Raw genomic sequence first — 27,520 nt, forward strand, 5'->3', positions numbered from 1 at the left:
GGGGCCCTAGGGGCAGGTCTGGATTGACCACAGGCCTTGTGCTTCTGCCCCCAGCTGCCCCTTTGTGAGAGAGGGGCAGCAAAGCTCTCCAGGTGTCCAGAAGTTCAGTCCTCTTTGTGTTTACAGGGTCCCCTCGCCCTCCTCCCTCCAAACTAGCAGACCCTACCTTCTTGGTATGACCCAGGAGCTCACAGCACAGCCTGTTCCTTCCAACTGATCCGCCGGCCTGACCCCCACCCAGGCGCACCTCAATCTAATCCTCCACCGCTGTTCAAAGGAGTCCAGCCAACACAAATCTACGTATTTGTTTGTCTGCCTGTCTGCCTCTCCCAGTCTCTGCCTATTCCAGTCTCTTAACTTCCTTTCTTTCTTGCAATTTCTCTTAGTCTCTGTGGTCTCAAATCCATGAGGATCAGACCCCTGTAGACCCAAATACCCAGCTCATAGCCTTTCTCTGCCACCCCCCCACCACAATGGCTTAGAACTACAAACCCCAGCTTGCACAACTGCCTGAGGGACCTGAAGAGTGCTGGTATGCACCATCTGCACTCTGGGAATTGTAGTTTCCCTATCTCCACACTTTAATACAGCCCCAACATCTTCCCAGTGGGCAGTCCCTGCTCAGCACTGACTGCTGGGTCTATCTGCAGACCTACCACCCCCAGGGAAGCATGCGTCACTGGATGACAGGGTGGGTGTGGAGGCCCTGGATGGCAGCTTCCTGCTCTTTTGTGTCCCCCCACTTGAGTCATGGGGGGCAGGGGGTTCCAGGAAATTGGGGCTGGGAGGGGAAGGGTACCCTAATGCCAGATTCAAGGACAAAGGGTCACTGCATCCTTGCTGGACCTGTATTCCCGAGAGCTCCAAAGCACTCAATGGTGGGGGTACAAAAACACTTAGCTGTCGACAGAGTGGTGAAGGAGAGCACCTGGAGGGACCCACGAGGTACCTGTGGTCACTAGGAGTCTGGGAATCATTCCCTGACACTGACACAGTGTTCACCTCCCACCCAACCCCTCAGAGCAAGGCCAACAAGGGCACCGTGGAAGTCCTCCACTCTGGCCAGACATCACACAAGGACCTCTCTGACTCGGATTGTCCACGTGGCCAACTCCATCCCTACCCCCTACCTCCAACCGCCCCCCCACACACACACACACCCCTGCTCTGGTGCTCCTCCTCCAGGCCTCCAAGAACACCTGGCTTCCCACTTATCAGTCTTAGTCCTCAGAGCGGAACCCAGGCGTCCGGCCCCCCACCCTCTGGGCGGGCATGGAGCCGAGGCTTTAGAGCCTCCCAGCCTGCCTTGTTCCTGTCCCATTGTGTATGGGGCAGGGGCGGGGCAAGGGCCAGCACTAGAGAACCCCCTCCCACCACCCTCTCCCCTTCCTAAGGAAAAGGCCTGGGCTCCACTCACTCAGAGTGCCAGAACTGGGGCGAGGCTGAACATGGGCAACTTGAAGAGTGTGGGCCAGGAGCCCGGGCCCCCTTGTGGCCTGGGGCTGGGCCTGGGCCTGGGGCTATGTGGCAAGCAGGGCCCTGCCTCCCCGACCTCAGAGCCCAGCCGGGCACCGGCCCTGGCGCCCCCACCCTCGCCCCCACCAGCACCAGACCACAGGTAAGGGCCCTGGCGGCCAGAAACAGCGGGCTAAGGGAGGGTGGCAAGCCCTGAGCCTCAGGCTGGAGGGCCAGGTCGCCCACACAAGAGAGCTACCTGTATGGACAGAACAGGACAATCAGGAAGGCTCAGATAAGAGGCTGGGATGGGCCAGCAGGGAGCAGGTGGAAGCGGGAGGTAAGGGTGCTGGTTTACCAGTCTGAATGCTGCTCTGCTGCCGTGAGCTATTTGGCTTTGAGCAAGTCGCTTAACCTCTCTGAGCCTTCATTTACATAAGATAAGGATATAACACTAATCATTCCATGGGATTGTTGTAAATTTCTAGCTCCTGCAAGCCTTCAACAAACCCTGATGATCATTTCACAGAAGGGGCTAAAGAGGTAGTTGCAGGAGAGAGAGAAGATCGTCTCAGAAAGGGGAGACAGCTGGTCCAGGAGACTCAGGTCCTTGGTGTAAGAGGCTGAAAAGACAGAGCAAACCTCCTAGTGGCCATCAACCCCAAAACTAACCTGGCATCCTCAGCCGCCAGAGAGACAGGGCAGCTGGAGGCGGAGAGGGGATTGCGGGGGGGTTGCCAGGCCAGGCAGGGTGGTGGGGGCTGGAGGCAGCCCTGTAGGGAAGGCTCTGCACAGGCGCCCCGAGGCCCCGAGTCCCTCCCTTCCTCCCCGCCACAGGCCTCAGCCTCTGGGAGGAAGTGATAAGGCCTCCGAGGCTTCCCTTCACACGATGGTTACTGTCAGGAGGGGTGGAAGCAAGCAGGGAGGGAAATCAGGGCTGAGGAATCCCTGCTGCGGCTTCCCTCAGCTCAGCCATGGGCTCCATCCCCCTCAAAGCTGGGTTCATCACAACTCCGGGGGCTGGGACACCCCATGTACAGAAGAGGTGACATGGGCCCCAAGCAGGGATGGGGACCCAGCCTCAGTCAGAGGCTCAGGAGCTCAGTGTGGCTCTCTGTGCAGCCCAGGGCCTGGAGACACAAGAAACAGGCGGGGGCCTGGGTTTTGAAGGGACTGGTTCTGCCCATGAGGCCTCTGGCAGGATTCCTAACTTTTCTGAGCCTTGAGTCCCTCATCTGTACAGGAGTGTGCAAATACTGTCTACCTCCTAAGGTAGCTGTGAGGGCTGACAGAGGAAATATGAGGAAGCATGTGGCAGGCAAGCCAGAAATCACTGGGCTTACTCATGTTGTTGGAGGGGTCTCTGGGGGCACACCTCCCCCTTAACCTCTACCCTGGGTTCTAGCAGCCCCCCACTCACCCGGCCTCCAGATGGGCCCAAGTTCCCTCGTGTGAAGAACTGGGAGGTGGGGAGCATCACCTATGACACCTTGAGTGCCCAGTCACAGCAGGTAAGGCCATGAGCCCTCCCCATCCCATGTCAGGGTCAGGGTGGCTAAGGCCAGGCCGCTCCTGAACTTGTAGAGAGCCAACAGGGAAGAGCCAGGGGACTCTGGTGACTCCTGACCTCCAGACCTTGCCCCAAATCCTGCCACAACCCAGCCCAACTTCACCGTTTCCAGTCTCAGCCCCAGCCCTGATCCCACACCTGCCCAGACTCACCTGCCCTCTGAGCCCCCTCCCATCCTTCCTCTACACCCTGACCTGGTCTTGACCTTTGTGCTCCTGCTCGCTCTGCCTCTGTCCTCCACCCCAACCCAGGATGGGCCCTGCACCCCAAGACGCTGTCTAGGCTCTCTGGTATTTCCACGGAAACTACAGAGCCGGCCCTCCCAGAACCCTGCACCCCCTGAGCAGCTGCTGAGCCAGGCCAGGGACTTCATCAACCAGTACTACAGCTCCATCAAGAGGTGAGGCTGTGCCTTGAGACCGAAAGCCCACCCTTGTCCTTTGACTTGGGCTGGTCCTGGCCAGCCCTTGAAATGATTACCTTCCCTAGGAAGGTTCCCATCCGCTGCCCTGACACCAGCACCTACCAGCATCTCCCCAGTACCCACGCAAAGTCAGGGAACCTCTCCCCCACCCCTCCGATTTGACTTTCTTCTGCTCCCCTCTCCACAACAGGAGTGGCTCCCAGGCCCATGAGCAGAGGCTTCAAGAGGTGGAAGCTGAGGTAGCAGCCACAGGCACCTATCAGCTTCGGGAAAGCGAGCTGGTGTTCGGGGCCAAGCAGGCCTGGCGAAACGCTCCTCGCTGCGTGGGCCGGATCCAGTGGGGGAAGCTGCAGGTGTGGCTGGCTAGCAAGCACTCCAGATGGGGACTGGGGGACAGAAAAGGGACAGGGAGAGTGAGGGTAACTCCTGAGGCTTCGCTGGGGGGTACTAAGCAGCGGGGAGATCCTTGCCCATTCCCTTAGAGATTGGTACCCCTGGGGGCCCTCAGTCCAGTAGCCAACCCTGGTTGTTAAGCCCCGCAGCAATGCCTTGGCTGACTGTGGAGAGAAACACCCAAACATAGGAGTCAGAAAGGACAGCCAGGCAGTGGTTCGGGGTGGGGGTGGGGGGGTATTGTCAGAACAACAGAAGCATTCTTCTAGAAAAGGGCCCTGGCTGCTTCTTCCATGTGGGCCTCACTTGTCCAGCCCAGTCCTCCAGCACCTTGGCCTCACACCCTCCTTCACATTCCCACCACTGAAGAGCCTAAGAGAAGCAAGAGAAGCAAGCTGACCCACTGGGAACTTAATCCATGGCCTTGGCCTCCTTAGCTATAACTGGCCACCAAAGAATTTGGAATAAAGCCACATGCTCAGTAAATCCCAAAGAAGTCTCCAATAAAAGAACGATCCTGTCTGACACTTGCATCCCCTTGAAATTGTTCAAAGCTCTAGCTCAACATTGAACCCATCAGAGCTTCTATATTGGATCCCACTCACTGCTACATTCCTCCCTTGGCCCCAGACCAGCCACTGCCACCCCCCTGCTTCTGTCACTAACATGAGCAGGAAAGGCACCTCCCAGCTCCCTGCTGGTGCCCCCATAGAGCCAAGTCAAGATGGTTTCTCCTAGCCTGAGAATGTCAGGACTCCCTGGACAGCCACCTAATGCAGCCAACACCTTCCCAACACCAGTGTGCTCAAGGAGAGTTTGATGACTGGCTGGGGTCACCTGCTTTTGCTTGAGCACCGTGGGTAATGGGGAGCTCACCACCCACACCCCTAGGTAGCCTTCCAGTCACTCGGTGCCTTTCCCCAATCATCAGTTTGGCAGTGACTGGGTCCCTCCTCTGTATCAGGTATTGAGTCCGCTCCTGCAGGGATGGGGAGATGTCCCAGCAAGGAGATAAGGGACAGACCAGATGTGTGTGGTGCAGGGCAGGAAGCAGTCAGTGTGGGTGCTGATGATCAGGTAGGCTCCCTGAAGGAAAAAGAACCATGACGAGTGACACTGGCAGCCTTTGGAGGGTGCAGACAAGGTGGCTACACCCTCCCCTGCCTCTTTACCTTCTCCTAGAACTGATACTCAAGATCTCTGTGTCTCCCCTCACCCCATCCCCCTGCCTTGGCTGGCTCAGGTGTTTGATGCCCGGGATTGCAGCTCTGCCCAGGAGATGTTCACCTACATCTGCAACCACATCAAGTATGCCACCAACCGGGGCAACCTCCGGTGAGTGCCCCCTACACTGTGCCAGATGGCACCCCTTCCCTAGGTGGCAGTGAAGGCGGGGCTCTGACAGCTGTCGTCCCCATGTCAGCTCGGCCATCACAGTGTTCCCCCAGCGTGCCTCAGGCCGCGGAGACTTTCGAATTTGGAACAGCCAGCTGGTGCGCTATGCGGGCTACAGGCAGCAGGATGGCTCTGTGCGGGGGGACCCAGCCAACGTGGAGATCACTGAGGTGGGCACAGAGGGGCAGGGATGGTGGAGCCTAGCCAATGAGGGCTCTGGGATGTGGCATGAGGGTCCAGTCAAAGAGTGGTTGGTGAAGCAGGGAGGGGGGACTCTGAGATGAAGGAGGGAGAGGCCAATGAAGGGAGTCCCTGAGGAGGACAGGAGGTTGGGCCCCTCAGACCCACCTCTGGCCCTGCTCCCCACAGCTCTGCATCCAGCATGGCTGGACTCCAGGAAACGGCCGCTTTGATGTGCTGCCCCTACTGCTCCAGGCCCCAGATGAACCCCCAGAACTCTTTGCTCTGCCCCCCGAGCTGGTTCTCGAGGTGCCCCTGGAGCACCCCACGTGAGCATGAGAGGGATTGGGTCAGGTGGAGGAGGGGCTGCCCAGGGGTGGCCAGGCAGGCTCCACAGGCAGCCTGATCCCACGCCCGGCCACCCCCAGGCTGGAGTGGTTTGCGGCCCTGGGCCTGCGCTGGTATGCCCTCCCAGCGGTGAGCAACATGCTGCTGGAAATTGGGGGGCTGGAGTTCCCTGCGGCCCCCTTCAGCGGCTGGTACATGAGCACTGAGATTGGCACGCGGAACCTGTGTGACCCTCATCGATACAACATCCTGGAGGTGAGGACCAGTGGGTAGGGAAGGGGATGCGTCCCTCCAGGCTGGAGCCTTTGATTCACAAATAGGTCCCCACACTCAGCAACCTCCTAGAAATTTGGAGGGCTCCTCCTAAATGCAAATTTGGGGCAAATAAGTGTACGTGCAGTTATTTCTTCTGGGATCTATAGTTCTAAGGCTTTCATCAGATCCTCAAGGCAGATGTTGCAAAAACAATGTCATTTTAGAGATGGGAAGTTAAGATCCAGGGCAGAGAAGTAACTGGCTCAGGGGTGCCTTTGCAGCCGAGAACCTGAACCAGCTCCAAACTAAGCAGTCAGGCCTCGCTGTGTCCACCTACCCACCCTCACTCCTTCTACTCATGAGTTTCAGACAAAGCTGCTCTCCATCCACTCCCCCACAACCTTGTCCCTACAATGCCATGTACCCCTGCTCCCAGGATGTGGCTGTCTGCATGGACTTGGATACCAGGACCACCTCATCCCTGTGGAAAGACAAGGCAGCAGTGGAAATCAACTTGGCTGTGCTGCACAGTTACCAGGTACATAGGCCCAGGCTGGCCAGGAAGGAAAGGACCAGAGCGCTTAGAAATGGGGGCGGGAGTTGGAGACAGCTGGCAGTAGTATCGTGGTCCGTGGGGCACACTGGGCCTGCAGTTCTGGGGACACAGCACATACTATTCCAAGTGCTGCAATATGGGGGTGCAGTGTGTTGGGAGCCCTGCTGATGAAGGCATGCTTGAGAATACAGGCCCCCAGGGTATAGTGGGTATTGCAGTCTGTGGGACCCGCTGGATTCTGGAAACATTAACACCAGGGCTGAAGGCCTTCTGGGCATTGTCATTTGAGGAAACTAGTGCCTGCTGAGAACTTGGCTGGAGTTTAGGATGTTTTGCTTCAGGAGCCTGGAGTTGCTACTGCTAAACTTTGGGCACACCATGCGTGCTGCAGCCAGTGGTGACAGCACCGTGGGGAACACAGCATGTGTTCAGTTTGGGGAGACCCAGGGCACAGTGGTAATTAGGGTAACAGCAGTGTGAGTCTGTAGGCTGTCTAAGCCCCTGCCTCCCCAATCCCAGCTGGCCAAAGTGACCATCGTGGACCACCATGCTGCCACAGCCTCCTTCATGAAGCACCTGGAGAACGAGCAGAAGGCCAGGGGGGGTTGCCCTGCTGACTGGGCCTGGATCGTGCCCCCCATCTCTGGCAGCCTCACCCCTGTTTTCCATCAGGAGATGGTCAACTATGTCCTGTCCCCGGCCTTCCGCTATCAGGTGCCTACTCGCTGGCTCTTACCCACTGTGGCCAGCTCTAACTAAGCAGCACCCAGGGGCCTCCAAACTGTTGTTTGACTTATCTCCTCCTCCTCCACTCCCCCATCACTGCCCTGCAGACAGACCCGTGGAAGGGGAGTGCATCCAAGGGTGCCGGCGTCACCAGGAAGAAAACCTTTAAGGAAGTGGCCAAGTAGGTGCCCTAGAAGTGCTGCCCCTAGGGTTGCTGCCCACACATAGGGGACCAGTTCTAACAACAGGAAGGTCCACCCCACACCCACACCCACCACTCTGTGTCCCAAGACCTTACTTGGACCATGCACCTGGGGAGGCTGTGGCTCTGTATGCCTGGGACCACCCCTCACCTTGCCCTTGCCTGCAGTGCGGTGAAGATCTCTGCCTCACTCATGGGCACTGTGATGGCAAAGCGAGTGAAGGCGACAATCCTCTATGGCTCCGAGACTGGCCGGGCCCAGAGCTATGCACAGCAGCTGGGGAGACTCTTCCGGAAGGCTTTCGACCCCCGGGTAGGGCTAAGTCCAGAGGGCTGGGGACCTGGGAAGGGGGAGAGGGCCCATCTGTATCTTCAGAGGTGCCCTGGAGGACAGAAGAGGGTCACAAGTCAGAGCCCAGAAGGAAGCCCAGCATCCAAATGGATTCAGGGATTGATTCTGGGCCTGAGTCAGGGTCTGAGTTGTGCCCTGCCAGGCAGGACTGAGTAGATGTGCTAGAGCAGTAGGGGCCAAGTCCCTGGGACATCAGTCTTCTCCTCATCCACAGGTCCTGTGCATGGATGAGTATGACGTGGTGTCCCTTGAGCATGAGACGCTGGTGTTGGTGGTGACCAGCACATTTGGGAATGGTGATCCCCCAGAGAATGGAGAGGTGAGACCTAGTAGGAAAGAAGCCCCTGGAAATGAGGGGAGACTCAAAATGGGGTGGCTGGGCAGGGACCCCATCCCTGCAGTGGCGAGTGGAGCCTTGAGAGTCCCCCAAAATGCGAGTGTGGACAATCCACTGGAACCCGAGAGCCTGCACAAGCCATACTCCAGCACCCCAACACACACACCTGCTTCAGCATGTCCCCAGATCATTTCTATTACCCGTGCAAGTGTTTAATATGTGGAAGGCACTTGTTGGTTGGCCCACGAGGTCAGACTGCTCTCAAGCACTGACAGGTTAGAAAAACAGCAACACTCCACTTACTACTCAATTTTGACTTTCTTTCCTTCGTTCCTTAAGAAAGAGCACCTCTCAGATGTCAACAGAGATTAGGCAACTTCACTTTCTGCACAAATCTTTAAAGACACAAACGAGAGCACCACCACTGAGCCCTTTATTATTAGCCACGGTCTTTCCAGCTTCTCTGTCCCTGGCTGCCCTGGCTATGTTCATTCCTAGTGTCCTTGGCTGTTTCAGCTTCTAGGTGATAAGTGCCTCCTGAGCACTAGGTACCTCCTCCAGGATCCCAAAGCAGAATTCTGATGCCAGCTGCCCCCCAGCCATGCTGCCATGTCAGCCCTCATTCTGATCTGCTTTGTAAAGAATAATAGAGCCACGTACTTTTTGGTGTAAAAGTGGTATTTACACCCCCGTGACCCACCACCTACATAGTCCCCTTGTGCCCCCAGCCAGCTCCTTCCCTGTCCATCCCTATGTAAGGCCACCAGCCTTCTGACTTCTGTCAGCCAGGTTAGTTTTGCGTGCTCCAGGGTATCATAGAGAGGGGAGCACACAGTAAGGCCTCGGCCCGCTTCTGAGGCTCATCTCACTGTGAGTAGTGATTCAGTACCTAACTCCTTTCTACTGCCGAGCAGCGTTCACCTTGTGAACGCACCGTGTGTTTCTCTGTTCTCCTGCTGACGGGTGCTTGGGCTGTTTCCAGGGTTTGGCTATTTTGAATAAAGCTGTTATGAACATTCTTGGGCAAGGCTTTTGTGGGCTCATGTTTTCATTTCTCTTAAATAAATACCTGGGAGTAGAACTGCTGGGTCATCGGGTAGATGTATGTTTAACTTAAAAAAAAACAAAAAAACAAAAAACTGCCCAACAGCCAAATGGATTGAACTGCACCTCTAAGTTCTGTGCATTTCAACGTCTGTAAACTTCACCTCCGTTTTTGACACTAGAGCAAACCTAGAAATGTGACCCACAGAAATGGGGTATATTCGCTAAAGACCATGAACAAGAATGTTTACAGCAGCATTGGCCATAATAGCCCCAGACTGGAAACAATTGCGAGAACTACCCACAGCCAACTGGATAAATACATTGTGGTCTATTCAAATTCTATACAGCGATGAGGCTGAAAGGATCACAATCACAGGACATAGATGAATCTGAAAACATAACATAGAGGGAAAGAAGCCCAAACAACAGAATTGGACCGTAGGGCTCACTTTGTATTAAGCTCAGTAATAGGCAAAAGGAATCTGTGGTGTTTGAATCAGGAAAGAAGTCACCATCACTGGGGGTGGGGAGGTGGGGGGTGGTAACTGGGAGGGGTCCAAAGGTGAATTCTAGGATTCTAGCGATGTTTCCTGAGAGGATGCTGATGGCACAAGCATGCTCAGCTGGTGAAAATCTAGAAAAAACTGTACGTTTATGATACATGGGCTTTTCTGAATGTATTATGCTTCAATGAAAGGTTCAAAAAATAAAATAAGTAGTACACACTAATGGTGAACCTAAAGACCCACCACCCAAATGCACCTACAGCTAACACTGAGGTGTTCCAGGCTTGCTGCGTTTGGGGTTTTGCTATGCGAAGGTGTTCCACATAGCTCTTAGCTATTTTCATGCCAGCACATGATGCAGCTCAGCCTCCTAGAAGATGCTGGTGCTACTAGCAATGGAAGCAATGTAGGGAGACTGAGGACTGTTTTCCACCTCCATCAAGTTGGCTGAAGCATTAAGGACTGGCCACATCCAGTGTTGGAAGGAGTGAGCAAAGAATACTCCTCTACCGGTTGCTGCATTGCAGGGATTGCTGCATTGCAGGCCGGTCTGACCACCCACCTTATTCAGCCTTTAAATCCTGACTCAGCAACTCCCCTTGGAAAGACTACCCTAAAAAACACAAAAGAGGAGGTGGGTGTGTATAGATACAAGCATTTGGGCATTGGTCACAGATAGCCCAGATGTCCTGAGTCAGACGGAAGTCTCCTGCCTGTGGTCCATGCAAATGTGGGAACACTATACAGTCACTCAAAGAATGAGGTCAGTCTTGGTGTGTTGACCTGGAAGGAGGTCCATGATAGGTTGTGGAGAAAAAGCAGGTGTGGTGGGTAAGTATGTGTATGTGGCCCCATTTTCACTTTTTGAAAAAACTAAAAAACAAAACAAAACTATAAATACAAATACATATGCAACTACAACAAAACAGAGCTACGAGGTTAAACTCCTGTCAATAGGGCACATGCCTTGGGGGCTAGGACTGGAGGGGAGGTAAGGGTAGATTTTCACTTTTATTACTTTATAGTTCTGCAATGTTTTTGAAAAGCCAATATCAGTTTTAAATTTTTCAAAACAAATCAAAATTAGAACTTACAAAAAATAAGGATCAGCCCAGCACAGTTTTAAATTTGTGTGGTTTGAAATAAAACAAAACTGGGACACCCAGGTGGCTCAGCGGTTGAGTGTCTGCCTTCGGCTCAGGGCATGATCCTGGGATCCAGGATTGCATCCCACATAAGGCTCCTTGTGGGGAGCCTGCTTCTGTCTCTGCCTCTCTCTCTCTGTATCTCTCATGAATAAATAACAAAATCTTAAAAAAAAAAAAAAAAAGAACTAAAACAAAACTAACCATGATACTAACACCTCCCCTCTAGAGTTTTGCGGCAGCCCTGATGGAGATGTCGGGTCCCTACAACAGCTCCCCTCGGCCAGAACAGCACAAGTGAGTGGTGGTGGGAGCCTGGGGGGAGGTGAGAGGGAAGACAGTGAGGTGTTTGGAGACACTGAGGAATGGAGGGCTGAAATGTTGTCCCTGCACGTCTCCAACAAGCCGGATGGACCCCCATCACAGCTTGGGATGCCCTCCTTCCTTGGGACCTGGCCACTCGCAGTCCCCAGGACTGAGGGCTGGCTGGTCCTGAGGTCCCCTTTTGAGAGGGGAGGGGAGGCAAAGCAGGGCCTGAAGGCACAGAGATCTCTGGGAGACAAAGCTAAGCTCAAGGGCAGAGTCTTTCCTATCCCAGATGTGGAGACACCGAAACTGTCCCCAGGCTGTGGCTGGGCTTGCGTCATGACCCCAGTTCTCTGAAACAGCACTGTCTTTGTCTTCTCTTGCCAGGAGTTACAAAATCCGCTTCAACAGTGTCTCCTGCTCAGACCCACTGGTGTCCTCCTGGAGGCGGAAGAGAAAGGAGTCCAGTAACACAGACAGTGCTGGGGCACTGGGTACCCTCAGGTGTGGGGATCTGCAGTGAAGGGAGGCAAGGGAGCGAGGGCAAGCTGCCTGGGCATCCGTGGGGCTGGGATAGGTTGGGGCTCTAGTGACAGCTCCCTGAACCCCAGGTTCTGTGTGTTCGGGCTGGGCTCCCGGGCATACCCCCACTTTTGTGCCTTTGCTCGTGCGGTGGACACACGGCTGGAAGAGCTGGGTGGGGAGCGGCTGCTGCAGCTGGGCCAAGGAGATGAGCTGTGTGGCCAGGAGGAGGCCTTCCGAGGCTGGGCCCAGGCCGCCTTCCAGGTGAGCCCCTAGGCCTGTTCCAACATGTGACCCAGGCTTCCCCTCCCACCCCAATTCTAGCTCCCTCCTGACTGCATCCCTCCCCCTTGAGATGCACAATAATGAGGCTGGAGGTCTTGCTGTCCTCATTCTGTTTGGTTCTCTGATCCCTTCCTGTTCCTTCCAAAATCTGTCCTCATTTCGCCACTGTGCAGCCAGCCCTCATGGCTCAGTCCTGAGCAGTGGATAATAGAGCCCTAACAACATGGGAGGGGACTGGCCCAGGCAGAAGAGAGCAGACAGGGCCCCAGCCCACAGAGTTTTGGTCAGACACAGACAGGGCACCAGAGTGGACGCATAGAAGGAGAGCATGCAGGGCAGGCAGGATAGAGGGGGGTGGATAGGCCCAGGAGAAAGCTGGACAGATGGGCAGCCCTGGTGGCGCAGGTTAGCCCCGGTTAGCGCCACCTGCAGCCCAGGATGTGATCCTGGAGACCCTGGATCGAGTCCCACATCAGGCTCTCTGCATGGTGCCTGCTTCTCTCTCTGCCCGTGTCTCTGCCTCTCTCTCTCTCTCTCTCTCTCTGTGTGTCTCTATGAATGAATAAATAAAGTCTAGAAAGAAAGAAAGAAAGAAAGAAAGAAAGAAAGAAAGAAAGAAAGAAAGAAAAGAAAAGAAAAGAAAAGAAAAGAAAAGAAAAGAAAAGAAAAGAAAAGAAAAGAAAAGAAAGCTGGACAGAGGTGAGGGCTGCAGCTGAAGCCAGCACAGAACCTACAGGAAGTCAGTAGCCACATAGGCCCAGGGTGACGCCTGGACAGATGGTGTCCTGGCTCAGGGAAGTGCAAGGAGGGGTGTGGGTCCCAGGGCTGTGACTCTCTCAGCCTGGGCTTCCTCCAGAGGCAGCTCTGCCTGGCCTAGGGATTATGTCTGGAGGTGAGCAGGGATCATGCCTCTTCCAGTCCTGACATTCTTTCAGGGCAGTGCTGGTTCATCCAGGGGTCCCAGGCTTGAGCTTATTAGCAGGTCTGGACTGATGGAGAAGGAGGAGGACATGCAGGGAGTGGGGGGCTGGACGGGTGCTGGCACAGGTGGAGGATTTGTTGGGGTGGAGAAAGTCAAGCTGGACAAATAGATAGGCTCAGATTGGGAGGAGAAGGGGAATGGGAAACACAACAAAAGAATCCAAGATGAAAGGAAGTGACTGGAAGTTAGGAGTGGGACAGGAAAAGAAAGGGGCACAATGTGAAGTTTTTGAGATACTGCTTTAAAGACACAGGGTCAATGAGAGGAGCATCCAACTAGAAGCAGGAAGACGCTGAACTAACTGGGGTGGTAGCAGTAGGGGTAGGAAGGAAGGGAGGGGGCCAAGGAAGGAAGGAAGAGATATAAGACTTTACTTACACACACAAAAGAAAGATTAACAGGGCTGGTGATATCGCTTGGGAGAAGAGGGAGCAACCAATCCTGGATGAGCCCTGGAATTTAAGCCCGGGATGGACAAGCAGGTTGCAGGACTCCTATGGGAGCAGAAACAGATCCTCACTCTCCCAGGGGTCCTGCCCCAGGGGGCCCTCTAGCCCAAGTGAGCCATGCAGGAAGGACAGCAGCCAGAAACCCCTCCCACAGCCTCCTGAATCAGCATTGTAGGGTTTTACATAAAGCATCTCATTTCATCCTCACTGGAACCCAATGAGGCAGAAAGATGGGTAAGTGAGGCACGTGCAATATAAGTACAGGAGTCAGAATTTGAATGCAGCTCTGAACACATAGCCGCATTCACTGAGTGCTACTGTGTGCCTGGCACTGTGCCCCCTCAAAAAACAACACTCACCAGATTAAGGAACCAGGGGGTGTGACACAAGTCAATATGCACAAAGTGATAGCTAGTGCAGTGGCCAAGCCACAAAATGGGCTGAAGAACAGGCATCGTCTGCCTCAGCCACGAGGGCTGCCGAGACCACAGGCTCAGCCTTAGAAGGGTGCCTCCCACTCCCAGGCCCCTGAGCTCCCACAGTCCCAGGAATGGAAGGTGGCAACTGGGGACCCCACAGCCCAGATCAACCTCCTGCCTCAGCCTCCTTGGGCTCTTCACTGCTCTAGCCCTCGCCAGTGGGCCCTCACTACCTTGCCCCTCAGGCCTCCTGTGAGACCTTCTGCGTGGGAGAGGATGCCAAGGCTGCCGCCCGGGACATATTCAGCCCCAAACGGACCTGGAAACGCCAGAGGTACCGGCTGAGCGCCCAGGCTGAGGGCCTCCAGCTGCTGCCAGGTGAGGCTCTGGCCTCCCCCTGACCCAGCTAGCCCTCTGGGCTCCCAGAGTCCCAGGGCTAACTGTCAGGAGCCGGGCCGGGTTTCTGGCTCAGTCTCAGTCTCCCCCGCAGGACTGATCCATGTGCACAGGAGGAAGATGGTCCAGGCTACTGTCCTCGCAGTGGAAAACCTGCAAAGCAGCAAGTCCACGTGAGGAGGACCCCTTCCCCGCAACACACATCTGTCCTAGCCTCTCCTTCCCCCTGTTTCAGCACCCTCCTTCCCACACCCTCCTTACCCTCCTCTAACTGCCCCAACTTCTCACCCCCAGCCGGGCCACAATCCTGGTGCGCCTGGACACTGGAAGCCAGGAGGCGCTGCAGTACCAGCCAGGGGACCACATTGGCATCTGCCCGCCCAACCGGCCTGGCCTTGTGGAGGCGCTGCTGAGCCGGGTGGAGGATCCACCGCCACCAGGAGAGCCAGTGGCAGTGGAGCAGCTGGAGAAGGGCAGCCCCGGTAAGGCGGAGATCTGGGGCACTAATGACAGCCTACTCCATTCCCCCTGGCCTCAGGGTCCCCCTGAGTTGAGGACCTGGTAAGAGGGCTGCCACCTCCACTCACAGCCGTAATGCCTGTGCTCAGAGCCGGCTGTGCTCCCTCCCTTTGAGCTGGCCTTGTTGCTGGATGTTCCACAGAGTGTGGCTCCTTCCTCAGTACCTACCCCCATTCCCTAAAAGGCTGCCCCCTCCTTCTGGGCTCCTCCCAAAGTCTCCTCCTGACAGCCTAGCCTGCTCTATAGCTCGCATCTGGTCTACCTCCTGCCCCACCAGTGCCTGGGGTTAAAAAAAGTTGGGTGGGGGAGAAGCAGAGCCCAGACCAACCCAAACCAACCAGAAGCCCCCAAACACACACAACACATCCACCACCACTGTTTAAGGGCAAGGTCTCCAATAAAACACAAAGTGTGGTCAGTCCTGATGTATCCATCCCCCAAGCAATAACCACCTCAGACAATGCAGTTCCCTCTGGCCCCTTCCTCAGATCTCCCCTGTACACCATCACCAGGTGGCCCACCCCCCAGCTGGGTTCGGGACCCTCGCCTGCCCCCATGCACACTGCGCCAGGCTCTCACCTTCTTCCTGGACATCACTTCCCCGCCCAGCCCTCAACTCCTTCGACTGCTCAGCACCCTGGCTGAAGAGTCCAGTGAACAGCAGGAGCTTGAGAGCCTCAGCCAGGTGCGGGGGCCGTCCGTCCTAGTGGGCAGCAGGAGCTAAAGAACCTCAGACAGGTACAGGGCAGCCCCAGGGGCAGTGAGGGCTTGAGAGCCTCAGCTAAGTTCAGGGCAGCCCCAGTGGGCAGTGGGGGCTCGAGAGCCTCAGCCAGGTGCAGGGCAGCCACAGCAGGCAGCAGGAGCTCGAGGTAAGATGAGCCGGGGGTTGGGGGGGAGGTCAGGGGGGGTTTCTCTGGCTAGCACATCCTGGGGTTTAAGACCCAGCTCAGGAGTCACTAATTCATGTCTGAAGAGGGAGAAGCCCTAGGAGGCTCGGCTCAGGAGGAAGGTCAGCAGGCAGGGTTGGGAGCCCATTGCACCTTGCTTCCGCCAGGACCCCCGGCGCTATGAGGAATGGAAGTGGTTCCGCTGCCCCACACTGCTGGAGGTACTGGAACAGTTCCCATCGGTGGCACTGCCCGCCCCCCTGCTCCTCACCCAGCTGCCCCTGCTCCAGCCCCGGTACTACTCGGTCAGCTCAGCACCCAGTGCCCACCCAGGAGAGATCCACCTCACAGTAGCTGTGCTGGCATACAGGACACAGGGTGAGGTCATGGAGGGCCAGGGTCAGGGCCAGACAGTGACCCTGGTTCAGGCCCCTCACTGGCACCCTCTTGTCCCCAACCCCCAGATGGACTGGGCCCCCTTCATTATGGAGTCTGCTCCACATGGCTAAGCCAACTTAAGGCCGGAGATCCTGTACCCTGCTTCATCAGGGGGTGAGTACTTCAGGGGATGGAGGTGGCATAGAGAGTGTGTGTCCAAGCAGGGGTGGGCAAAGTGCCACACGGATGACCAGGGACAGATGGAAGAATAGGCAGGTGGCTGCACAGGGTGAGGGTGAAAGCTTTGGTGAGGGGTATGAGCGGGGCGGGGGGGGGGGGCACTTAACACGTATCAAGAATGGCATATCTGATTAAGCTACTTTAGAACTTTGACTAAGCTTTGGGCATTTCATTAATTGGACTTCGGGTCCTGTCCCAAGCTTCCACTCCCAGAGACAGGGCTAGGATTCGACCAGCAGGCCCTGCTGCTTTTAGGTATACTATGTGCCTTGCTACAGCCTTGGAGTCAATCTGATACTCAGAGGCACGGCACTTGGGAACTGTGCCCTGCCCAAGGACAAGTCCCCACTTAGTCCAGGGATAACTAGTTAGGTTACCACAGTATCACTGAGGACTCAAACAAAGGAAAAAATCATAGGATACCCTTCCCTCATGCTGTGTTCAGAAGCCTGGCCCCATCCAGCAGCCAGGACTCAAAGCCTCAGGGTGGACTTCAAAGAGTTCCCAGGATGGGCACCAGTTAGGTCCAGTAACCCAAACCCATCTGGGAGGCTAAATCACAAACTGTACCAATCTACTGAATACAAACCAAATACCCAATATTAAGGCTAGGATTTAAAATAAACATTCAATGAACTCATTATGGACCAAAGCTGTCCTTCCCCTTCCTGTATTTTATAAATCCCCTCAACTGAGATAGAACATTCTTTACTTCAAATCAAGTTATATTTCTTTTGACCCAACCTCCAGAAACACAGGTCCACAGAGTTTCTGCCTGCAAGTAGAGTTCTTTTAATAAACACACCATGCCCACTCTGAGCTAGACTGTATGGTGAACACCTGACAGCCCACTGACCAGCGGTAGTTGAGTTCTCCCCCCACCCCTCAGTCAGACTTGGTAAGAGCGTGGGAGCTGGGAAAGCACAGGGCCCTGACTGAGCGTTTCTCCACCAGGGCTCCCTCCTTCCGGCTGCCACCTGATCCCAGTCTGCCTTGCATCTTAGTGGGTCCTGGTACGGGTATTGCCCCCTTTCGGGGTTTCTGGCAGGAGCGGCTGCACGACATTGACAGCAAAGGTGAGACTGGGGACCAAGGGAATGACTGGAAGGCAGGGGGGAGTCACACAATCTACGGGAAATGGAATGGGGCTAGAAGACAGAAAGCAGGCAGGAAAGAGGTCCACAGAGGTGAAAAGAAGCTTATTAGACCAACTGAAAGGCAGGGCCCCTTTGGTTTGGCTTCCTGGGGCCAGATCCAAAGTAGCTGTTGGACTGGATTAAGGATAAGGGAGAGGGTCAAGGGGAACTGGAAGTCTGGAGAGGATGGGGCTAAGACAGATATGCCCAGGGACGAGTGCCCAAGGAAGCTACAGGACGTTGGGGTTGGACATGGAGTGTGCAAGGCAGCTGGTAAGTCAAAAGAAGGGCTGTGACTGAAGGAAGGCAGATAGTGTGGAAGCTGAGGGTGTGGAAGACTATGGGGTTGAAGCAGGGACCGGGCTTGCTGGGAGTCCTGGAACTTCCCTGTTAGACGGTGCCAAGGGCCTGGAATTCTAAGTCAGAAGCCCCACGTTTCTCGAGCAAGTCACCACTGGTCATTCCACCCGAGGAGCCACCACCTCTTGCAAGCTGCTTTTCTATGAGCGTCTTCTCTGTAAATCGGGGTCAGGCAAGGTCTCTGGGAGAGCATCGTGCACTCTCCTGGAGGCTAGACAGCCGAGAGTGGTTCCCGCTCTAAAGTCATGGGCGGCCAGTCAGGGCGAGGTTAGCCAGAGGGAGATGTGGCTATGGCTGCGGCCCGGGGAGGGGGCTCTTCCAAGCCGCAGTGCTGCCTGCAGGGCTGCAGCCCGCCCCCATGACTCTGGTGTTCGGCTGCCGATGCTCCCAGCTCGACCACCTTTACCGCGACGAGGTGCAGGATGCCCAGCAGCGCGGAGTTTTTGGGCGCGTCCTCACCGCCTTCTCGCGGGAGCCCGACAGCCCTAAGGTGAGACACCCTGAGGGCGCGGGAGTAACCTGAAACCGGGCTCCCGGGAAGGGCCGCGGGGCGCTCCAGAGGGGCGCGTAGGCCCACGTCCAGCCCAGCCCGGTGCAGGGCGCACCCCCGCCCCGCCCCTCAGGTCCCACCCCGCGGCACCCAGGCAGCCCCTCCCGCGTCGGGGCGCGGTCTCCCTCACCTTCACCCTAGCCCCGCCCCGCGTCTGGCTCCTCCTCTCTCCACCCCAACACCGAGCACGGGGGGCGCCGCCCAGCGGGAGAACTGTTCGCACGCAGGGCCGGACTCTCCCCCTGAGAGCCCCCCCGCCCCCGCCAACGCCTAGGGCACGCCCCTAACCCCGGCTTCCCTCAGACGTACGTGCAGGACATCCTGCGGACGGAGCTGGCTGCTGAGGTGCACCGCGTGCTGTGCCTCGAGCGGGGCCACATGTTTGTGTGCGGCGACGTCACCATGGCAACCAGCGTCCTGCAGACGGTGCAGCGAATCCTGGCGACGGAGGGCGACATGGAGCTGGACGAGGCCGGCGACGTCATCGGCGTGCTGCGGGTGCGAGGGGCGGGGCCGTGCGGGGGCGGGGCCCACTCGCCTGCGGGGCCCGCCCGCTCTGATCCGCTGCACGCTTTCCCCGCAGGATCAGCAACGCTATCACGAGGACATTTTCGGGCTCACACTGCGCACCCAGGAGGTGACAAGCCGCATACGCACCCAGAGCTTCTCCTTGCAGGAGCGGCATCTGCGGGGCGCGGTGCCCTGGGCGTTGGACCCGCCCGGCCCAGACACCGCCGGCCCCTGAGAGCGCTCGTTTTCCATCCCAGTTCCAAGAGAGGGGCCGTCAGTCCACTCTGGCTCTGCCCCTCTCCTGCGGGCGTTACCAGCCACTTGTCCCCTCCCGAGGTGCCTTCCCGTCTCTGTCCAGAGTCTGCCCTAAGTCGCCTTCTTCCCAGGAATGAGTGAAATGTCCTTCCTCGCCCCAGGTCCCGACGCCCCCTGGAGCAGGGGTATTCCAGGGCCTACTGTCACCCCTTTTGTGTTCCTTAGGTGAATTTTAGATTCCCTTTACCTCTCAGCAGTGTCTTATCTCGAAACCTAATCTCTAAATCGTTCCAAGTATTTATTATTGAAGATTCACCATAAGAGACTGGACCAGATGTTATGAGAGCTACTAAGATGCCTAACCCAGCCCCATCGATTAAAACTACAGAACAACAAGCTTTGTCTTTTAATTCGTGCAGATGATGGTCATGGTAATTCTTTTTTTTTTTTTTTTTTTTGGTCATGGTAATTCTGAAGGGAGTCCTACCCTACATACTCCACTCTGACCCAGTGCTCTAGAAATGTGGTTTCCAGCCAAGCACAGACAGTTCTGTGTTGCTTCCTCGCTCTTGATTGAGAAGCAGGTACATCCCTCAGCTGTCAGGAGTGGGAATGCCAGAGACTAAGGTCACGGTGATGTGCAACACAGCCATGAGCAACTTCTACTGCGTGTTTCAGACAGGATGAGGAGCCACACCCACTTCCTCAGACGTCACAGCACTGCCAAACTCCAAAAACATCAGCCCTCTGTAGTCTTTCCACTTACAAGTTCCCGTGGCCCCCTTCCACAAGTCCCATGGGACCCTAAAGGTCAGGCCAGCTTGAAGAGCCCACTGCCATTCAGGTCCCCTCCCTCATTGTTTCCCTTACATATAGCTAGACCTCTGCCTTGGCCCTGTCCTCTGCCCTGAGGACACCTGGGGATTGCTTCCCTGGCAATCAACAGCAAGAACAGCTGGTTGGGGTGGTGTCCCCTTAGCCTTCCAGATGGGGATCATCTCTAAGACTTGTTTCCAGATCTTTTGGCATCGCCTCTCCTACCCTTTCTGTGCTCTCTGGGGTGAGCTCATCACTGACCTCCCCCAAGTCCTGCCCAACTAAAGGGTCCTTAGGCCTCCGGTCTGTGGGGGTCTCTAAAGAGGGCTCGGCGTCATGTCCTTCCACTCCACCTTGTCCGATCTCCTATAGCTGGAGAAGCCAGGAAACCTGGAGGAGGAGAAGATTCTTGGCAAGCATTCCATGGGTTTAGTTTCCAAAGATGACCTCCCCATCACCCTGAATTCCCACCACTGCCCTCATCCCTCCAGGTCTGGCTCCATCCAATTTTCTATTCATTCTTCAGCTTCCCCCTACCCGCTTCCGTTAGACATTACTGACCCTGAGGAGCCCTCTCAGTCAGTTCCAGGGGCCTGGCCAGGCTCCTTCTGGGTGTCTGTGGTCTCCTGAAACCTTCCAGGGAGCAAATTCTCAGTCCTCTGGGTTCTCCACTGCTGTCTGGGGCTGGAGGCAGGACTGGAGCCTGGTGAGAAAAGCCATCAGCTGGCCAGCGCAGTGATGCCCACTCTCCACCCAGAGTCTGTACCCCGTATGCCCTGACCACCTCACCATCACTTGACCAGGATGGCTTCTCCTCATCTGGTGAGAGTGTCTGGGAGGGGCTGGACCAGGGTCTGGACAGGGAAGAGGCTGAAGCCTCGCCCCACAGTTCCTGCTGTTGCTGTTGATGGAGCTGAATGGAAAAAAGAGGAATGATGGGCTCCCTCATGCCCCACAGTGTAAAACCCAGTCCCTGGACTGGGTGCCAAGGCTTTTCGGACCTCCTCTTCCAGTTCCTGTGGAGTATTTCCTTATACTCTATGCCCCCTCCCGTCTCCATTTCATTCAGCTACTTTCTCCCCACATTTCTCTTTCTGGCATCCCTCTGCTCACCTGGTGCAGGTAAATGGCATGAAGACTCATCTCAGCAGAAGCAAGCTCTGGAAGCTGGGCCAGCTTCTGGCCCCCAGTGCCCCCTGGAGACACACAGCTGGAACGGAGAGCACAGTACACCAAAGATGTGCCCCTCCCCCTTGCACCCCACAGAGAGGGCCAGACTCATCTCCCCTTCCCAGGGACCACCGGGGCTCCTGTATATTCCTCCCAGAGGACCAGTCCCCCTAATCCTGCTGCCCTGCCTCTCAGCCCCTCCACCCCTCACCTGGGGTCCTGGGCAAGGCGGGAAATGGAGGCCAGGAGGCTGGCTGTGGCAGCAGCTGGGCAGGGGGCTGTGGGGCTCAGGTCCCGTGGGGGCAGGAGGGGCTGCGCCAAGAGGTTGGCCAAGAAGGCCTCAGGGCTGGGAACAAGAGAAGATGGTGTCAGGAAAGAGGACAGAAGGGGAGGGAGAAGGTCCAGGAAAGGCCTGAGAACAAGCTGGACCAGGGAGCAGGTCAATAGGAACAGTGAGAAGGACAGGAGGATGGGGGGGGCGGGGGAGAAGGGCAGGCCAGGCTGCAACTTACCAGAGGTGAGGAAGAATCGCTGAGCACCCCAGGGGTGGGGGGGCTACGAACAGAGGTGGCACCCCAGGCCGCTGCATCTTGTTGTACCCTGCCCCGAAGTTGCCCCAGGAACTTGGAGCTGTGCCCTGGGGGGCGCCATTGTGGATGTACCAGGGAGAACCTCATCAAGGAGAGCTCAGTCTTTCCATCCTCTGCGCGCTGAGACTGGGAGGCCTCTGTCTGTCCTGCTGAGAGCCACTGCGAATGGGAACAGTCTTTCAGATGCTGTAGGCACTGCTTTTGCAGCTTTAGTGGGAACCTTGTGGGGGTAGGCAGGACAGAACCCTGGCCCGGTTTTCCAGGTCAAAGCACAGAGGCTGTGATGGGGACTTGCTCAAGATCACCCAAAAATACAGCAGCAAAGCAGGACCCGGGTCTCGAGCCAGCACTAGGGCAGGGCGGGGGCTTAATGTTTTGCCAAGTTGTGCACACGGGAGCCCAGGGCTGGCCTGACCGCCTTCCTCCAACTTCTGACCAGCTCAGATCTCCGCCTCTCTGGCAGTCTTTCCTCCCACTTGTTGGAGTTACAATGTGCCGGGACCTGTTAGGGCTCTACACACACCATCTTCTGTAATCCTCACAGCTGCGCTTTGGCTACAGTTAGTGTCCTCATCTGACAGATAAGGACTCTAAACTGTGGGGAAGTGAAGTGATTGGTTCAGGGTCATAGGTGGCAAGCAATGGAGCTTGGGGTGGAAGTCAGCTCTGCTTTGAGCGAGGCAAGTAAAGCCCTACCCAAGCACAAAACCCGCAAAGCCAGGGACAGGCTCTAACCTGAGGGTGGCCGTGGCGCTTCACATCCATGAGGGCAAAGGAACAGATGTCCCCAACGCCAGCCACATCCACAGTGAAGTGATGAAAAAAGTCAATGATCTCCAGGGAACGCGGGCAGAACCAGAAAAGCAGAAACAGCGGAGTGAGGAGGGGAGACAGGAGCTCCTCCAGGAGGGAGACCTGGGGAGGCAAGGAGAGGCGGAGAAGGGGTTCTTGAAGCCCCCCCCCCTCCCCCCCGCACTCGCCACCAGGACCTCAAGGTCCCCAGGGACGTTCGCGGGTGCCGCAAACCTCTAAGCCCATCACTTGCGGGCCCCCGGGATGACCAGCCCCAAGCCGAGCCCCCGTTTGTCCCAAGCCTTCTCCCGGGCGCCTGGGGTCGGGTATCCCCGCAGCCCCCCTTCGGGCCGGACCCTCACCGCCCGGTACTGCAACAGCCGCGCCATCTGCCGGTAAGCGCTGGCCCTGCCGGCAGGGCCGGGCTCCTCGGGGAGGTAGTGCATGTGCGCCAAAGCCGCCTGCAGCAGTAACTGCGGGGAACGACCCCCGCCCTGCTCTTCCGGAATGAAAGACCTGGAGGGCAGGGTGAGGGTGGAGAAGGGGCCTGCGGTTAGGAGGGGAGGGCGGATGGGCTGCAGGGCGCGGGAGAGGAGGTCGCTGAACGGCGGGAGGGGAAGGGATACGCGGGAGCCCGGCCCCAGGTCAGAGGAACGGCCCTCTCCCCCTCCTCTCCGGGCAGCTCCCCAGCACCTGGCCACGGTGGCCGTGACCCCGAGCGCGGTCATGGCGGTGAGCACGTGCTCCACAGCCAGCACATCCTCGTCGTAGACGGTGAGCACCAGCAGCGCGGCGAAGAGCGCGCCGGCGAAGAAGACGAGCTGGCGGGCCAGCAGCGCGAGCAGGGGCGCGGGGGGCGCGGCGGCGCGCAGGAAGGCGGCGGCCGGGCGGTAGGCGCGGGCCAGGCGCGCCCGCAGCTCGTGCGGCAGCTCGTTGAAGTGGCGCAGCTGCAGGTGGGCCAGGCGGGACCAGCGGCGCGCCCCCAGCGCCCCCGGCTCGCGCCGCAGCAGCTCGGCGTGGCTGTAGAAGGCGTGCAGCACCTGCCAGGCCAGCACCAGCGGGCTCAGCGCCAGGTTCATGGCGGCCAGCAGCAGCACCGTGCGCCGCCAGCGCGCCGCCAGGGCGCCCCGCTGGTCGCTGCGCTTGTAGGCGTCGGGCAGCTCCCAGCCCCCGCGGAAGAGCGAGAAGGGCCCGCGGAAGAGAAGCAGGTCGACGTTGAGCGCCAGGCCGTGGCTGAGGAAAGCTGCGCTGCCTCCCCAGGGCAGCGCGCAGCGGGCCGGCAGCAGGCCCTTGTTGGCCAGCGCCACCTTGTAGTTAGTGTAGCGCAGGATGCGGTGGTGGACGTCGAGCTCGGTGAGCGGCCGCGGCTGCACGCACAATCCCCCGCTCTTCTGCAGCGCCAGCAGGCGGGACTGCACCTCGGCCCAGGGCACCGAGCTGAGCTCCTCCTGTGGAGAGGGCACTGGTGAGCGCAGCGCGCTGGACTCCTCGACAGCGCGGTGATGCCCAAACTCACCTTGACCAGAGCTGCGGCCTTCATTTGCCCTGTCCCCACCTCGGCCTGCCGGTGTCCTGCAGGGCTTGAAACCTGCCACCTTTCCCTTTCTGCCCTCTCTTGCCCTCCGCTGACCCTGTCACTAACAATCAAGCTACTTCTTATTTCCTTTCATCCTCTTCTCAATTGCGATCCTCAATCCTCCTGCCCCTGCCTCTGCTTAGGCCATGAGTCATGTGCTTCCCGGTGACACTTCATTTCACTTCTTCAGGTATCTGATTTCTGCTCCTGAAGAGCAGATTTCCTGTACCCTCCCCTTCCTCCCCAAAGGTCTTCACAGAGGGCACAGGACTGCCGCAGGGAATGCGCACTCTCTCACCTTCCTGGTCCCTAGGGTGTCAGCCAACACAGGACCCAAAGCCTCCTTGTCTCAGCATGCTTTGGGACCCCTCCCTCCACCCCCCCTCCTGCTCCATCACCAGATCAACCTGCCTAAGACACTGGCTGTGTCTGGGGGGGATGTCAGATCTCACTGGGGTCTCATCTGCAAACCTCAGTTTCACCCAGCTGCCCCAGTCGGGCTTAGTCAAGTCCCTCCAGGCCAGCCTCTCCAGTCCATCCCAGGTTCTCCCCTTCCCCTGGAAGGAATAGGGGAGGAGGAGAAAGAAGGGAGGAGGAGGAAGAGAAAGAGAAGGGTCAGCAGCCTCCCGGAGGAGCAGTGGTCTCACTCCTGCACTCTCCCACCTGGGCTCCCAGGACCCTCTCCATCCTCCCTGCGCTCCGCCTGCACTCCCCTACCCAAGGGGGCTTTCTGAAGCCTCTGCCCTTGGCTGTGCAGGAGAGCTGTGTGGAAGCTTCCACACTTCTGAGGGGAGCAAGGGAAGCCAAGCCGGCTGCAGAAAGTAGCCTTTGAGTTGGGCCTATAAGAACGAACTTGGGAACAAAGCAAGAAGGAGCACAGACAGGATGGGGAGGAAAGAAAGGGCAAAGCATGAAGGGGGGGGGGGGCGGGCAGGGAAGGACACACACAGTGGCTTTACTGTAATAGGGAGTGAGGCCAGAGAGGGTGGTGGGATCACCCGGTGGGGCCTGACCACTCACTTGTAGGCTGGCAGGTCTGTCTCCTCTCCTCACTGCCGTCCACTTCCTGCCTTCCCATCTCCTATCTTTCCCAGCCCCACCCAAATTCCTCCTGTCCTGTAAAGCCAGAGGGTCACCCTTCCTCTAAATACCTACTGTTTTGACCACAAGCATGTGACAATAAATCATCTTCTATAATCGAACTAAATCAACAAAATTCCTTGAGGGTCAGGACCATGGTTTTCTAAGTGGTGGCACCCCACTTCCTAACATTACTCAGAGCCTGGCCAGGTATCAATGAGGCCTTCTGCCTGCATTCCACTGGGTCCTTCTGTCTGCACAGCTCCCACTCCTCTATCCTTTGTCCCTCCCCACCCCCCAACACAGCGCCCATCCACAGCCAGGCCCACCCAGCTCACCGGGGGGATGTGCAGGGCCTCCCTGTAAAACACCTGGATGTCCCAGTAGCTGAAGAGGTTGCAAACTGAGCGAAGCAGCTGTAACAGCCAGAAGGCTGCAGCCAGGATCAGCAGGAAGACCAGCAAGGGGCTGGAACGGATCCTGTGTGTGGATGGGACAGAGAGCATCGAGAAAGTGGGGGCCCCAATAGAAAGAAAGACCAGACTTGGGGAGAGATGGAAAAGTCAGAGAGAGGGGGACCCCGCTGAACCAGCGGCTCTCAGACTATTCACCCCGGGAGTCCTTGAGCCCTCACAAGTGTCTGTGAGGCCCACACTTTTTTCAGGTAACACTAAGGCTTCCTGCTGTTTTCATGCTCATTCTCTCATGAGCAGACAGACAATGGACTTTTCTAGAGGCTAGAATGTGTGTGTGACATCACATCAGCAGCCAATGGAATGTATGCTTCTGCATTCTTAGGTTTTAAAGTTATTCTCAGCTTTAATCTCTAAGAAGGTAGACATAGATAGATAGAGATAATTCTCATAAACAAAAGCTCTTGGGTGTTCCTGATCAAGTTTAAGTGAATTAAAGGTGTCCTGAGACCAAAAGCTTGGAGAACTGATGATTCAGACCAAGGGTACAAATGGACAGGGTGGGTGGGTTCTTGTCTGCTCATGTCCCCCACTCCTTCCCCTCAACTGGCTATCACTCACCGCTGGGCACACTGGGAGGAGGATAGTATGGCATCTGCCAAGGTTACTTTGCTGTGGAGCAACCCAGGTCTCGTCCGGTTGTTTGGTTGTTTGGCAAAGAGGATGTTGTAATCCACACACCGAAGGAGGAAGGTTGTGAAGGTAACAATGAAGACGAATTGTCTAGGAGACAGGGAGTGTAGTGATCAGCCTCCAGTCAGTCCTGGGTGTCCTCCCCAACCTGCTGAGCCCTGGGCTGCTGTCAGGGTGGGGAGTGGCTATGCTGGTGGACTAGAGGCAGCAGGCACTACTGAGGAAGCAAGATGACAGGGTCTGGGGCTTGGGACAAGCATCTCACCCCAACTGGAAGACATCCTCCAGCAGGATGCAGGCAAAGCCATTCCTCTGGTGGTAGCTATAGATGTGACAGCGTGTCAAGAAATAAGCCTGAGGCATGATGTGCCTTTCTTGAGGACACCTCTCCCTCTCCCTCATTCCCCCAGACCCACTGCACCCTCAGAGCCTCCCTGCCAAGAACAGCACCAGCCCCAAAGGGTCCCCCCATGCCACTGCTGCCAGGCCAAGCACAAAGGATATCTTGGTGAAGAAGCTGTCCAGGTTCTGGATGTGGTGCCAGGAGCCTGGGTACAGAGAGGAGACTCTTGGGACTTGGCTGTCACCTGAATGACCAGTTCACACCCTCAGGAGCCACCCCCCGCCCCCAGCCTCCCTCAATGCACTGCCCTCACAGCCCCATACCCATACTCACCTCGAAGCCCTTCAGGCACATGGAGCAGGGGCTGCTGTTCCTCCCCATGGAGGGGTGAATCTTGGGACCCCTCAGGGTCACAGTCTTCCAGGCGCTCATAATCCTGCTCAGGGATCAGAGGGCCTATCCGCAGCCCAGGAGGGTCCTGGGGGCATCGGCGTGTGGGAGGGGGAGTCACTGAGGCCAGGGGTGGGGTGGATTGGGAGCCCCAAGAGGGGGGGGCAGAGATGGGTGTCGTCACAGGCTGTGCCTGTGTTGTCCGGGTGGGGAGGGCGCTGTGGCAAGGGTGAGAGGTCCCCGGGGCCTGCATCGCTGGGCAGGGTGGTCCCAGGGCCAGAGGGGAAGGGGAGCTTCTTGTGTGGGGGGCAGGGGACAGAGAGAAGATGGAAATCCTCCCTCTGCCAAGCCCCCGACAAGGAGGAGGAGGAAGAGGAGGCAGGGATATGGGGAGGAGAGGCACGGAACCTGGCCCCAGGTCTCCCCACCGCCCTGGCCGCCCTCTGCTCCCCCCCCAGCCCACTCGCCTCACCATCAGGCAGTAGCTTCTCTGGAAATGCTTGGAAGGATGGGAGCTGCTGCTTCCACAGAACTCTGGGGTGCTAAGCAGAGACTTCAACAAGAATGGTGAC

General features: G+C 57.1%; 2 protein-coding genes and 1 long non-coding RNA gene across 9 annotated transcripts; 1 reads left to right on the forward strand and 2 right to left on the reverse strand.

Moving 5' to 3' along the window:
• Window positions 1–1,340: 1,340 nt before the first annotated feature.
• On the forward strand, window positions 1,341–19,481 carry NOS3 (nitric oxide synthase 3). 6 transcript variants are annotated; one of them, XM_049094913.1, is made up of 27 exons: window positions 1,487–1,618; window positions 1,944–1,998; window positions 2,864–2,966; window positions 3,277–3,425; window positions 3,640–3,802; window positions 5,086–5,177; window positions 5,266–5,407; window positions 5,607–5,746; window positions 5,846–6,020; window positions 6,457–6,558; window positions 7,096–7,290; window positions 7,410–7,483; window positions 7,673–7,817; window positions 8,071–8,175; window positions 11,121–11,188; window positions 11,585–11,701; window positions 11,809–11,983; window positions 14,100–14,232; window positions 14,345–14,423; window positions 14,545–14,732; window positions 15,258–15,454; window positions 15,824–16,034; window positions 16,121–16,208; window positions 17,229–17,350; window positions 18,112–18,260; window positions 18,624–18,818; window positions 18,904–19,481. In XM_049094913.1, the coding sequence occupies exons 2-27, from the start codon at window positions 1,970–1,972 to the stop codon at window positions 19,063–19,065; spliced, it is 3,498 nt and encodes a 1,165-aa protein (XP_048950870.1). In that variant the 5' UTR covers window positions 1,487–1,618; window positions 1,944–1,969; the 3' UTR covers window positions 19,066–19,481. The 6 variants fall into 6 exon arrangements, with proteins under 6 accessions (XP_048950868.1, XP_048950869.1, XP_025308612.3 ...); XM_049094911.1 differs by lacking the exon at window positions 1,944–1,998 and having other exon boundaries at window positions 1,341–1,618; window positions 2,861–2,966; XM_049094912.1 differs by lacking the exon at window positions 1,944–1,998 and having other exon boundaries at window positions 1,342–1,618.
• LOC118350898 (uncharacterized) lies at window positions 9,554–18,705 on the reverse strand. Its single transcript, XR_004805574.2, has 3 exons — window positions 18,630–18,705; window positions 13,365–13,480; window positions 9,554–11,638 (listed from the first exon to the last, which is right to left on the reverse strand). It is a non-coding gene; the product is annotated as an uncharacterized LOC118350898 (long non-coding RNA).
• Window positions 19,482–19,520: 39 nt separating the features above from the next.
• Window positions 19,521–27,501, reverse strand: ATG9B (autophagy related 9B). 2 transcript variants are annotated; one of them, XM_049094920.1, is made up of 14 exons: window positions 26,892–27,423; window positions 26,718–26,763; window positions 26,481–26,543; window positions 26,144–26,305; window positions 25,448–25,589; window positions 23,147–23,901; window positions 22,816–22,969; window positions 22,397–22,576; window positions 21,585–21,820; window positions 21,283–21,417; window positions 21,015–21,111; window positions 20,691–20,814; window positions 20,463–20,604; window positions 19,521–20,291 (listed from the first exon to the last, which is right to left on the reverse strand). In XM_049094920.1, the coding sequence occupies exons 1-13, from the start codon at window positions 27,421–27,423 to the stop codon at window positions 20,477–20,479; spliced, it is 2,754 nt and encodes a 917-aa protein (XP_048950877.1). In that variant the 3' UTR covers window positions 19,521–20,291; window positions 20,463–20,476. The 2 variants fall into 2 exon arrangements, with proteins under 2 accessions (XP_048950877.1, XP_048950876.1); XM_049094919.1 differs by lacking the exons at window positions 19,521–20,291; window positions 20,463–20,604; window positions 21,283–21,417 and having other exon boundaries at window positions 21,584–21,820; window positions 26,892–27,501.
• Window positions 27,502–27,520: the final 19 nt, after the last annotated feature.

This window comes from Canis lupus, chromosome 16, assembly GCF_003254725.2.
Source record: "Canis lupus dingo isolate Sandy chromosome 16, ASM325472v2, whole genome shotgun sequence".
Classification (NCBI taxonomy): Eukaryota; Metazoa; Chordata; class Mammalia; order Carnivora; family Canidae; genus Canis; species Canis lupus.